This window comes from Solenopsis invicta, chromosome 8, assembly GCF_016802725.1.
Source record: "Solenopsis invicta isolate M01_SB chromosome 8, UNIL_Sinv_3.0, whole genome shotgun sequence".
Lineage (NCBI taxonomy): Eukaryota > Metazoa > Arthropoda > Insecta > Hymenoptera > Formicidae > Solenopsis > Solenopsis invicta.
The window spans coordinates 2778925-2792681 of NC_052671.1; the positions used below are offsets into that span (position 1 = coordinate 2778925).

The 13757-nt window shown below is 27.4% G+C and overlaps 1 protein-coding gene across 1 annotated transcript; it reads right to left on the reverse strand.

Moving 5' to 3' along the window:
- Nucleotides 1-3721: 3721 nt before the first annotated feature.
- On the reverse strand, nucleotides 3722-6338 carry LOC120358527. The gene is made up of 3 exons (XM_039453008.1): nucleotides 6209-6338; nucleotides 4163-4295; nucleotides 3722-4089 (listed from the first exon to the last, which is right to left on the reverse strand). Exons 1-3 carry the CDS (start codon nucleotides 6331-6333, stop codon nucleotides 4039-4041), a joined length of 309 nt encoding a protein of 102 aa, XP_039308942.1. The 5' UTR covers nucleotides 6334-6338; the 3' UTR covers nucleotides 3722-4038.
- Between the last annotated feature and the right edge of the window lie 7419 nt (nucleotides 6339-13757).

Consider the following 13757-nt stretch of genomic DNA (forward strand, 5'->3'; position numbering starts at 1 on the left):
ATGTCTAATTAAATGTATCGTGAAAGTTTCAAAATTCTTAAAAAAAAACCTTCTTATGACAATTGCCAGCTATTAGCTATTATTGACACACTGGCAAGCAATTAAATAAATTTTTTCATAAGTAATTAGTAACAAAATATCAATTAATAATGCAGATAATACGGGTGCTCATAATATCTATACGGTCCGTAATATCACCTTCTCTACTATATCACAAATAATTTAATAATATGTGTGTACTGTGCTATTGTCTTTTATATATAAACAAAAAGTTGTTATTATTACATATTATAATAACTATAAATTTTTTTCCTTGTTGATCGTAATAATCTAGTATTTTAATTTCTTGCGAATCTGATAACATCCGCCAATTATTATTAACTTCTTCCAGAATTTGTTTTATCTACATTAAAAGAAATTAAAATTAGACAGACATTCAAATAAGCGTAACAATATTCTATGAAAATTGGCTTAATTATAATCGCAGTTTACTTACTTTCTTAGTATTGAAGAAAAACGTGGTAAAACATAAAACGTAACCAATAGCCAAAAAAGCATCCAATAAAATTTTGATAGTGACGTTTATACTCAAGTCAGCTATAATAAATTGTGCAAACTATAAAAACACATACCTCTACGTTAAATGCATTTTACCATTCTTAGTTATATATTACTCAATGTTTGATTTATTTTATAGTTATAGAATAAATTTTTACAGATATATAATACATATTTTTAAGCCCCACAAAATATTTTTATAAAATAATTTTTAATACATTTAAAGAACGAAAATAGCTTATTATTTTTTAATTAATCCGATATTTTTTAATCAATGAGTTTAATTGATAATTTTTAATCACTCCGAAATTGGATAATGTCCTGAATATAATTATTATATAGATATTAGATCATTTTATGTATTTGTAATATCTTAAAACAGTTTTAATTATATTTTCTTCTTTCTCATAATGCTGTTTTAAACATAAACTCGAGCACACCTCGAGTAGAAGTAAAATAAGCAGACCTCGATAAGACAGACTAGAAAATGGTAAAAATTATTTCACTTAGGATTTACATATAGGATAAGGGAAAGACACAACAGATCTATTTATTTAGATCTACTTATTAAGATAGTAATCTAATCTAATCTATATATTGTTGCGCCACAATCGTGCACACTTTTTACGATTTTTAGAACAACATGAATATTTATATGAATCGGCAGAAAACGTTTCACATCAAAATGAATGACTTCTAGAAATCTTCATAAACATTAATTTGTAAATATTTTATATAACTCATGTTAGAGAAAAAGAAAAGGAAATCGTAACATTACTGTATCGATTTCATTATATCAGACTCTCATTTTTACTTATTGTACGAAAAACTTATTGCAAACTTCAAAGCAACATCTTTATTTCTTATTTATGAGAAATACAATCCGAAAGCAAAGTGACGATAATATTTGTGTTCTTTTTCTATATAATATGGTAATTGTACCCTATACAGGGTGACCCATTTTAACTTAGGCAGCCAAATAACTCGAAAAATAAGCACTACGAAAAAATGTTTAGAATCAAAATTTTGTTATTTCAAGGGGGACGTACAATGACGTTAAAATCAGCCCCCCCCCCACCCCTCCCCCTGGGCGGTGAGGGAGGGCAAGTTTGAAATCTTAAACGGGAATCCCTATTTTTTATTGCATATTCGGAATCTTTGGCTAAAAACACATACAATTTGTCTGAAACATTTTTCTCGATTCATGATAGATGGCGCTGTAATCGACGAAAATCAATTTCTTCGATTTCTCTTACTGAGAACCCATGCTTACGATTCTACAATAAATTAACAATACAAATACCACGTTTTTATTGTTAATACTCGAAATTAGTCTTAAAACAAACTTTTCATTATTTTTTATTACTCATTAATTACTTCTCAAGAAACTGCTTTTAGCGTAACCGCCGGACGGCGTAACTAAGGAGCGCGACACATCGTCTCAGGACCGTGCGTAATACAAAAGTTATAAGATTATGAATCATAAAACAGTCTAATTGTTTAATGTCTAATAATTCTACAATGAGATAGGGGGTTTGGACCAAGATGTAAAAAAAGTTTGATATTTCTTCTTTCGATTGATATGGTTGATCAACTTTTTTGGTCAACTAAAATTCGAACGGCACGGCAGCAAAGTTTTGTTAGGGTCAATGCGATCCATAGTGTATAAGTGAAACTTTTTTTGTGAGTATTTTACATAAAAAAACTGGACAAAATACGTTCGAACAGGTCGGTTTGCGGATGTTACTCGCATATACTCTGTCTAAAGTTGGAATACTATAAAATGCTGTAGAAAAAAGAGTTTTTCCGAAATATATCATGAAACACATTAATTTTCAATTTTAGACACAATTTAATCAAAAATACCTCATATTCGCCTTGTTACATGAGTCCATTTTTTAATAGAAATGACAATGATATAATTTTTTATTGAAAGTATGAATCTTTAGCTTTAAAACGCCGTATTGTAAAGTTCTTTAAAGTTTTTTGTTGCAAAGATATGCTTTTTTTTTAAGTGAATTTTTAGATGCCCAAAAATACCTCATATTCTCCATGTTACATAATTATACCTTTTAAAAGGAATGACTTTGCCAAATTTTATTTTGAAAGTGTGACTCTTTAGCTTTAAAACGCTGTATTTGAAAGTCCTTAAACATCTTTTGTTGCAAAGATATGATTTTTTGAAGGAAAAGTGGATTTTTGACCAATTTCTCATTTTTGCTTAATGGTTTTGCTTTTACAACTTCACAATAAATTATTTTTCGCCAATGTCGATTGTGCAGTCATACTCCTGAGATTTTGAACTTTTGTTTTTAAAAAAAAATCGTAAAAAAATATTAATTGTAATCAAAGTTATAGCTTCTCAAAGTTGCAAAAGTCTCCCAGACTCAAAAATGTGTTTCCATATTTTACAGGATCAGTGTGTTTAAGGGTTAACAAAAATAAACTTATTCATAGTGTTTTGAAAAGTTTTCGAAATTGACTACATTAAAATGCAATAAAAAATGTAGAATGTTAGGAAAGTACCGATACCCTTTAAATAGGGAACTACCGATACTCCAACATTATATCTTTTATTGCATTTTCTTGTTGATTTCGAGAACTTTTCAAAATACAATAAATAAGTTTATTTAGTATGTTATCATCTTGATTTATGAAAAGTTTCTAGAGGCATAAAGTTTGGAAATAAGTAATATTTTTGTTATAGCAGATTAAAATATTATATTTTATTATTATTGTTGTAATATTTCAAATCAGTTTTTCGTAATACTTAATTTTTACACTTTTAGTAATAAAATAAGGTAGAGGAAAGTCACTGATACTTACACAGATCTCAAAATGACACCCCATTATTTCTTTGATGCTAAACATTGCAGTGTATTCATATTGATAAAAACGTGATATGTTCAGATTAATAATATTATACAAAGCCCTTAATTCATATACATAAAATTTTTTCAATATAAAATTTTTTTAATTGGTAAAAAACGAAAACAAAATTCACGATTTTTTTTTGCAAATTGCATAGTTTTAACAACAATAAACTATTATTGAGATATTATTGATAATTAGATCATTTTACATGTTTGGAGCTACTGTGTCAGTATTGGGACTTAATTTTTTAGACTTTCTCTCTCTCTCTCTCTCTCTCTCTCTCTCTCTCTCTCTCTCTTTGTATCACGTTTCAAAAATATTAATACAAAGTAAATGATATTATTAAAACTGATACATACCATCTGATAGGCAACTTTCTAATTTGTATTCATGTTTTTAAAATTTTATTTTTTGCTTTTGTTTAAAAAATATTATTCAAAAACAAAGTGATATGCCAGTAGTGACTTTTTTCTATTATTTATTGATGAATAAATAAAATATAGAATGTTATTTTGTTTAATCAAGTTTTTCTTTATTTCGCTACAGAAAATTTTATCATGCATATATCACTACGAGCCACTATACTTTCTGGGTTAGATCATGAAGCTACTGAATGGAAAAGAATACCATCATGAAGGATATTGACGTGCTTGTGACCTAGAACAAATAATTCAATAAAATTGATAGTATTAATAAGATTACCTATTTTTATTATTATTTATTATCTTACTGAAGTAAAGGTTTCCATTGCTACAACACATACACCGCCAAAATTTGTTACTAAGCGTTTCGAGGAGATTTGCATTATAAATAATAACAATTTCTGTATTGTTATAGGTGCTTCGTACCATAATGACAGGTACCTAAAAAAAATTTTATTCAACTTAGTAAGAAAATATATACATGAAATATGTTTTACATGTAATAGTGTTACGAAGAATTGCATTTTGTTATGTCAAATGTAAAGGAAAGAAGAGAGTGATAGAAGCATTTTAAAAAGTAACTCATTGTCAGTAGATATTCACGTGACATAATTTTTATGAATATCAGTTTGTTAGTTATAGAGATCTATCAATCTTCCTACCAATAAAAGTTTATTAGATATTTAGAACGAACGCGTAATTTACAATTTATTGAAAAAGGAAAAAGGATACGTTTGTGAGATAGGATTGATACAACCACGATTAATAGATCGCAGGGACTATACAACGTATCAACTGACTTAATTCTAAACTACTTGAGCAGACGTGAGAAGGAAAAATGTTTTTTGTGAATAGTCGCTCGTGTATGTGGAACGTTACAAAATTTGTAACTCAGCTTGACTGACTGTTAAGGTGCAGTTACATGCAAGCGTCGAACGTCGTGCGTCGGGAATCGAGTTGCGCAGAAGGTTATTGCGCAGCTTCTCGATGCTGGAATCTGGACTTGCAGATTCCAGCTTTTTGATGTTAAAAGGGCAAAGAAGTGAGGTTATGTTGTAAATAAGGGAGGTTATGTTTGATGTATAAACATTTTTTAACATATAATATTAAAAATTTATAAAATATATATTTCAATATTCTACATATGCAATATTAACTATAGATTTTCAGTATTGGCAATAAATATTGGAACATTGCCTCAATGAAATTGCCTTTGACGTTCAACGCTCGACGATCGACGCTGCCATGTACTCGTATAGTAAGTGCACCTTTACTGTGTTAGTAGCGCTAATGCGCGGGGTGCTTTATTGCCAATTAAAGAAAAGAAAAGGCGCGTATTCTACAAGGATGAAAGTTGTAGCATACTACAAATAATGTCGTAAGACGTATATTTAATTATAAAAAGTCAGATTAAAAAATCTGACCTTCACAAATTTACTAAGTGTTACAAAACATGGTTGAACATTTTATAAAATATATTTGAAAGGTTAAACATTTTATAAAACGTATATTAAAAAATCTATTTTTAAAAATAATTTTTAGATTTAAAAGGTTTTGTAAATAATTTTTTTTAGTTAATAAGCATTATCCAATATCCATTATAAAATTGTCACAAGAGCGTTTATAACATTAGTAAAACAAATGACTCACGATTCTCTTCTTATGTAATATAACTTTCTCTCTTATGTAATATAACTTTATGAACGATATTCATAGTCTGTTCTTATGATATCGTCTCAAGTACCATCTTAAGATGTCATCACCTAATTATAATTAGCCATTTAAGCATTTTAAAACATTACAAATGACCTTAAAATAAGAATCGATTATGAATACCGGCCTACATTAGGTCACATATAAAATTCAGTTATATTATTTGAAAGCCATGTTCAAGGCTTTTAAGCTAGACTAAAGTTAATATCTAATATATTTCTCAAAATTATATAAAGAATATACACCTTGGCTACCTTCAAAACCGAAATTCATCTTTTATAAAACGCAGTGAATATTAAAGGTCAGTAACTATTTTGCTATATCTAAATAGACTACAACGAAGTAATTTTAACGGTTGCCCATTGAATTCAACGCGAAAGATATGTACATCACGACTCTCGTCTTTCCTTTAGTACAAAATTTTTCGGTATTTATTTCATGACATATTAGACAAAAATTGCAATTTAAATATTATTTCTGCTTATAAGTATTTATTAAAAAATTGACAAACATTTCTGAACAAATTGTTCAGTATATACATTACTTATGTGTCCATACATTATATACATTTGATTTAATTCTAAACAAATATTTTACGAATTTATTTGTGCATAATTTCGTACCAATAGATTGCTACTTACAATGCGTTAAATAACTCATCAGAATGGTTTAGCACTAATTGCCCTATTAAAGAGTTGGTAAAAAAAATAATCTCATGTGCTATAAAATAAATTGTTGAAATCATAAGTTCAATCAAATCATGCATGCATATTATTGCGTTCAGCAACTATTAACACATTAATAAGCGAATTATTTATATAATTTTTATTAAATATGAAAATTTAATTAAATATAAGTAAATATTACGTATGTAAATATACACACTAGCGCGCGCACGCACGCACAGGATGAACAAAAAGTATAAGATCGCATAAATATTTCGACAATAAGACGTTGAAATTCTTTTATATAATATACATATATAATTTTTATAATTATTCTGCATATGAAAGCTTTTGATAGAAACAATAGTTTACTACAAATATTTTACATTTTATGTCAAAATATGTCAGAATAAAGCATCTGCATAAAATATTTCATGAACTATTAATTTTTTGATAATTTCATCTTTTGATAATTTTAATTTTATTACATTTCTGCAGAACAATTTTAGGAATTATATTATATGAAAGAATCATATTTTGTTTAAAGAAATACCAATGACTTTGAAAAATTTTTTATTATTTTGAAAATTAATTTTAGCATTATTTGTCTCACTTCCAGAAAACTTCGTGTGAAGCATTCTAAAATTTCTTGTTTTCGAGATATTTTTAATAATTTTGTTCATCCTATATATATGTATATGCGTCTTATACTGCATTAGATTGTTAGCTGTATGAAATGTTATATAATATGTTTTAAAATGTATAATACAGAAAAGAGAAAAATACTTACTATATATAAACTCATAGCAAAGCTACACGTGCCCATTATAAATATAATAATAAAAGGTATCGCAAAACATGCCGTATACAATTTAAAAAGTCTTGAAATTAACAAATCACCTTTATTAAACAAAAAATTAATAGTTTTGTCACATAGTAGTTTTGGCTTTGGATACTTACTTTTTTGCGTTTCGATGAAGTTCTACTGTTCTAATTATTTTTTTAATGATTACACTTTTCTTGTTAGAGTACGCTAATACTTCTTTATTCACAATTTGTTTTATTCGATAACTGATAATATTAAGTTTTCATTTAGTCACAACAACAAAGCAATTATTTATTTTCCTACTGTGTATCATATTTTAAGAAGATCTCTGATGAAAATTTTTTTCGGAGTTTTTATACAAATTCGAGCACTTTTCAGAAAGCCTGAAAAAATTTATATTCTTTCTCGGAATCTTTCCAGAATTTCTGTATAATTTTATATATTTTTAAGAAATTTCTCATTTTTTATAACATGATAAAGAATTTTTTGTACATAATTATATACAAATAGATATAAAAAATTGTTGCCAGGAAACGAATTTTCCGAACTCTTATCTTATATATCCAAACTTCTGAAAAAATATTTTGAAAAGTTAATAGGCGATTATAACAATGCTGAAATAATATTTCTCTCTCTTACGACTTTTTAAATATATGTTTCCTATTTTTCCGAATTGAGTGCTGTTACTTTTACTCACACAGTACGTAAGGAGGTCTACCATAAGTGTACATTAAGGTAATATTTTTTGCAGCATTCTTCAATTTTTTCGAGTAAAAGGAGTGATCTTATAGATACTAGTTAGAATCAGTATTATTAAATTAATTGTTAATTTAAATCGATTACATTACTTCTCTCATACAATTTAAGAGCCTCTGCACTGTTAAAAATCGACAGCAAAATTTAATGTAATGTAACGAAAGCACATTTTAAGCAGGAATATTAGAAACATTTAATGTTTATTTAATATAAATTTAATGTTGTCAAAAAAGTACTAAATTTCATGCACATACCTTTTAGTTTCAAATACATTAAATTTATTATACATTAAATTTAATATGTAACTTAAAATTACATTGAATAACATTTTTAACGGTGTATCTTTGAAACTAAAAACGGCGCATAATTCGAAGAATCAACAATTGTGATTAAAAATTACACAAAAAGCATTATTTCATCATTAAGCTTGTTAATGTATTTGAAATGTATTCTCCTTAATTTGAATTATACAAAACGTGGTTTTATCCTAATTAATGCTTTAAAAGATGTAGATTTTTTCAGTATTTTTAAAGTGTCTCAATTTATATAAAAATTCATAGAAAAAATTTTACCAGTACTTTCACGGGATTCTGAAATCTTCACGATGGTATCGGTATTGTTACAGTATCGATGCGCAGTTTTCCTCACCATATACAATATCTGCACAATGATAATATAACGATATTGCAATTGATACTATCGATAAGAATTACAGAATCGCACAGTAGGAATGTTATTAAAACTTTCATGCAATTTTCTTACCTGCAAATTTTGAACGTTGCGCAGCAGTGTAAGTTAATATATATTTGTGTCGAAAAGGCAAATATTATTGCAGAAATACCAATACTAATACTAATCATAGTATATAAAAGAAATAAATAATACTGCATTCCAATATTTATTTGGTATTCCTTCATGAATAATAAATAATGTGCACGTGATTCATTTAATGGCCGAAGAAAATCGAAAATATCCGGTAGCAATCCAATTATTAAGAATGTAAATAGTACTAATACTTGCAGCCCTAAATTATAAATGATATACCATATATACACATTACAATTTTTGTTTTATTTCATACAAAGGACAATTAAACATATTATAAGTCTTAGAAAAATATTAACCCTGTTGGTCTGTTCGGGTCTATTTGACCCAAAATGATTTTTGTTTCTTTGTAACATTTTTATGTAACATGTGAGCGTTTTGGCCTTTCATGACTTTGTTTTATATCTTAAAAACTTTCTTAATCACAGTAAAGTTTTTAAGATATAAAACAAGGTCATGAAAGATCAAAGCGCTCATTTATCACCAGGGATCCTGGCCGGGCCGAAACCAAAATATTGTGCAGGCTAATCGACCGTAACCGTAACCTGACCAAAAGTATTTTTCCGGTTTTTTCGGTCAGATTTTTGGTCAGATTTTTAAAAATGCTATTAAAGATTATACTGAAGATCAGGTAAAAAAGGAGAAAAAGCGCTGTGTAGACTTCTCTCTCTACGAGATAAGAATAAGAGAAAAAGATAAACATCTATATTTCATCTCTTTTTTTAATATTGTATATTTAATAGATATGCAGTTAATTTTAAAGATTAATTTTTTCTTCAATTTGTGAACATAAAATGAATATAAAAAAATGAGATCTTTGTAATGTTAAAACTAAATTTTTAAAGGTAAATTATTATACAAATTGAACAAGAATGCGATCGCAGCTAAGTCTTCGTGCTTGTATTGTTTGTGTGATTTTATATACTTTCCTCAAGTTCAATGAACTGCGCGCCAAATTAATTTTCAGTCATAACACAATTCTAAATTGAACAAGATTAAGTAATATCACGTATTATTAAATATTAACCCTTTTCCCTCTGAAAAAACTGTAAAGAAATTATTGCGAAAAATATCACCTCAGCCAGAGTTCGAACCTGGGACCTCTCGAATCTCCGGTACGAGTGTCTTAGCCAACTTGACCACTGAGACTGTGATAATATTTCTCGCAATAATCGATTATGAGTTAGAACGTTTTCCAAGGCAGTAATATTACTTAATCTTGTTCAATTTAGAATTGTGTTATGACTGAAAATTAATTTGGCGCCCTGTTCATTGAACTTGAGGAAAATATATAAAATTACACAAACAATACAAGCTAGAAGACCTAGCTGCGACCATAGAAGGCACTCTTGTTCAATTTGTATTGATAAACAAACGGTCAAAATATCTCTTTCCACTACTTTAAAAGTCAAATAGACTCGAACAGACCAGCAGGGTTAAATAAAATATTAAGAAGAAGATGGTATTATGGGGACCATTTACGTTTTATTCAATAATTTATTAATAATTATTCAATTTTTTATATTGAAATTTAATGATTATATAGATGTGATCCAGATGTTGTTTAATAGATATATTAGACTCAAAGCTATGAAATATTTATTATTCAGGACGATTTATAAAAATGTGATGACACTGTATAATAAAACTGGTAAGGAATGCGGTTAGTAACATGGGCCATCACAAAAATAAATTTAATAGTTAGTTTTGTTTATAAAATACATATTTTTTTTTACTAAATTATATTTCTTCAAAAATAAATTATAATTATACGGAGCTATAATATAATTACAAGGTTTTAAGATAGATAGAAGTAAATGCTGACTTAATTAGAAGATAACAATCATAAGCAAACTGCTGAAATAACATATCTAATTTTTCTGCACTCAATCCTTTATAGCGACAATTGATTTATGAAAGAAATATTTTTATACAAACAATATCTTGCTAATGTTCATATTGCCAGAACGCTTTTATGCCCATATTAATAAAATACTATAATATTAAATAATTTTGCATAATTCAAAATGTATATATGGCCGAATAAAAAATTAAATAACAAAAAAACAATCAAGTTTACAAATATCCTATTTGTACATTCGTGTGATAATATAACGTCAAGATTATAAACAATAAGAAAGTATGTATAATTAAATGTATCGTGAAAAGTTTCGAAATTCTTAAAAAAATTTTCTTACAATTGCCAGCTATTGTGTATTAGCATATTATTACCACACCGGCAGGCTATTAAATAAATCTTTCCATAAGTTATTACTAGCAACTCGTCATCTAATAACGCAGATAATACGGGTGCTCGTAATATCTACACGGTCCATAATATCACCTTCTATACTATATCACAAATAATTTAATAATATATATTTGTCTTGTGCTATTCCTTTCTGAAAAAAGGCATGTAAAGAATATATTGAATGTATCGAAATTATTGTTGTTGCTTTTCCACGATGCCGATTGGTTCTCTCGCTGTGCTAACTTCATGAGCGGCTGTCATCGCGGAGATCGTGTATATTTTGACTTTGTGTATTGAGGAGTTAATAGTGTAATATTAAATTTGTGTAAAATTATGTAATATCAGAAGTTTTGTAGCGCGCGCGTAACGCGCGCCTGTCTTCTCTGGTATTTTTTTATATGTAAACAAAAAGCTAGTATTATTACACAATAAAATAACTATAAATTTTTTTCCTTGTTGATCGTAATATTCTAGTATTTTAATTTCTTGCAAATCTGATAACATCCGCCAATTATGATTCACTTCTTCCAGAATTCGTTTTAGCTATATTAAAAGAAATTGAAATTAGACGTAGTTTCAAATAAGCATAAAAGTATTCTATGAATATTGACTTTGTTAATTGTAATCGCAGTTTATTTACTTTTTCAGTATTGAAGAAAAACGTGATAAACCATAAAAGACAAAAAACAGCCAAAAAAGTATCCAATAAAATTTTGATAGTGACGTTTATACTAAAGTCAGCTATAATAAATTGTGCAAACTATAAAAATACATACCTCTACGTTAAATGCATTTCACAATATGATTCTTGCTTATATATTACTCAATGTTTTATTTATTTTATATTTATAAGATAAATTCTTATAGGTATAATGCATATTTCTAAGCTCCATGAAATATTTTTACAAAATAATTTTCACTACATTTAAAGAACGAGAATGGCTTACTATTTTTGAATTAATTTTTAATCAATAATTTTAAATGATAATTTTTAATCAATTAGAAATTATATAATGTCTTAAATATAATTATTATATAGATATTAGATTATTTTATATATTTGTGACATCTTAAAACAGTTTTAATTATATTTTTCTCTTTCTCATAATACTGTTTTAAACATAAACTCGAAATGCAAGTACACCTCGAGTTAAGGTAAAATAAGCACACAGATAAAACAGACTAGAAAATGATAAAAATCATTTTCATTTAGGATTTACATATAGGATAAGACACAGCAGATCTATTTATTTAGATCTACTCATTAAGTTAGTAACCTAATCTAATTTATATATTGTTGTGCCACAGTTGCGGTCATTTTTTACGATTTTTGGAATAATATGAATATTTATATAAACCGACAGAAAACGTTTTACATCGAAATGAATGACTTCTAGAAATCCTCGTATACATTTGATTTGTAAATATTTTGTACATATGACTTATGTTAGAAAAAAAGAAAAAATAATCGTAACATTACTGTACCGATTTCATTATATCAGACTCTCATCTCATCGTAAAACGAAATTTATTGTAAACTTCAAAGCAATATCTTTATTTCTTGTTTATGAGAAATACAATCCGAAAACAAAGTGATATGACAGTGTTAGCGATCTTTTTCCGTATAATAACGTAACTGTAGTACAGTATGGCCTACTTGCTGTTTCGAAGTAATTATATATGGAATTAAACAGATAATGGTAGTATGTCTGTACAGACTGTTAGAGTGACTTGTTTACAACAATTGACTCAGTTTATAGAAATGGTACAATTTTCTTGATTATTTTTTTCATGATCTAATATTTCGTAGGAATAAGAAATGTTTTTTACTTTGAATCTGGCTATTAATCTTTATTTTTGGACTCTGCAAAAAGTTGGAAAAAATTGGAAAACTTAGGTAAGCCATATAAGGTACAATTATCTTATTATGTATCTATAAAGTTGACTCCAATCCCGTATATTTCAAAAGCAATTGAATAAATGATAAAAAACCGCAAAATACAAACTCTATCTTTTGAAGAACTATTCTTTAAAAGAGGCCAGGAAGAGGGATAGAGCAACTCTTCAAAATAATTGATTACGTATTTTACGTTTAAACCATTCTAAAATATAAACGATAGAAACACATTTTATAGACACCCTATAGCATATAAGATATATTAATATGTAACGGTGGAACAAAGAAGGGAAAATTAATGTGACATAAATATAAAATTATGAGTTTTTCTTAAAAAGTTCTTAAAATACTTTTTAAAATATTGATGTACATAAATTTCAAAACAATTAACAAGTTACTCCAAACTTTTAGTATTTTTGATAAACTTATTAGAGAAAAAAAGAATAGAAAAATACAAAATTACCTGTGCAATCACGTAGGAAATGAGTATTACGTGCCAGCATATTGCACGAAAAAGTTTACCCTCAGTTCTTTCAAAAGGCCATAAACCAAAAAATTCTAAAAGAGTTTTATTCAATTTATAATGGCGATTGTTGAACGTATACATATATTCTCTTGTATTGGTCGAGATGCGAATAAGAAACGGATCTGCAAAAGTAGATTTTAAAGAACTGAAATGTTTTGTGCACATCTTCCTCGTAGTTTATTTTATATATCAGATAATTTTTTTTTATACTTTATATGAAAGTCTCTTAACAGTCAGCGGAACAACATTGAGAAATTAATGCCATTTGAAGCAATTTAAGAATTACAATTTTGCACTTTTGGTTTTATGAAATGTTATAGTCGGCGTTAATAGTACCGCCAAGCTATAGGGAGGACTATCACCTGCTCGCCTTTATACATTTACATTGTAGAAAATGACAGGAAGTTGAATTATTGAAATTGCACGTTATGTTTGTACGCGATA

What these genes read in the sequence shown, in the direction of transcription:
- LOC120358527 (XM_039453008.1), bottom strand. Translation starts at nt 6,333, where the DNA reads ATGCATGATTTGATTGAACTTATGATTTCAACAATTTATTTTATAGCA. An exon ending in GATGAGTTATTTAACGCATT is followed by an intron (nt 4,296 to 6,208) that starts GTAAGTAGCAAT and finishes AATTTTTTTTAG; the next exon opens with GTACCTGTCATTATGGTACG. An exon ending in CAATGGAAACCTTTACTTCA is followed by an intron (nt 4,090 to 4,162) that starts GTAAGATAATAA and finishes TATTTGTTCTAG; the next exon opens with GTCACAAGCACGTCAATATC.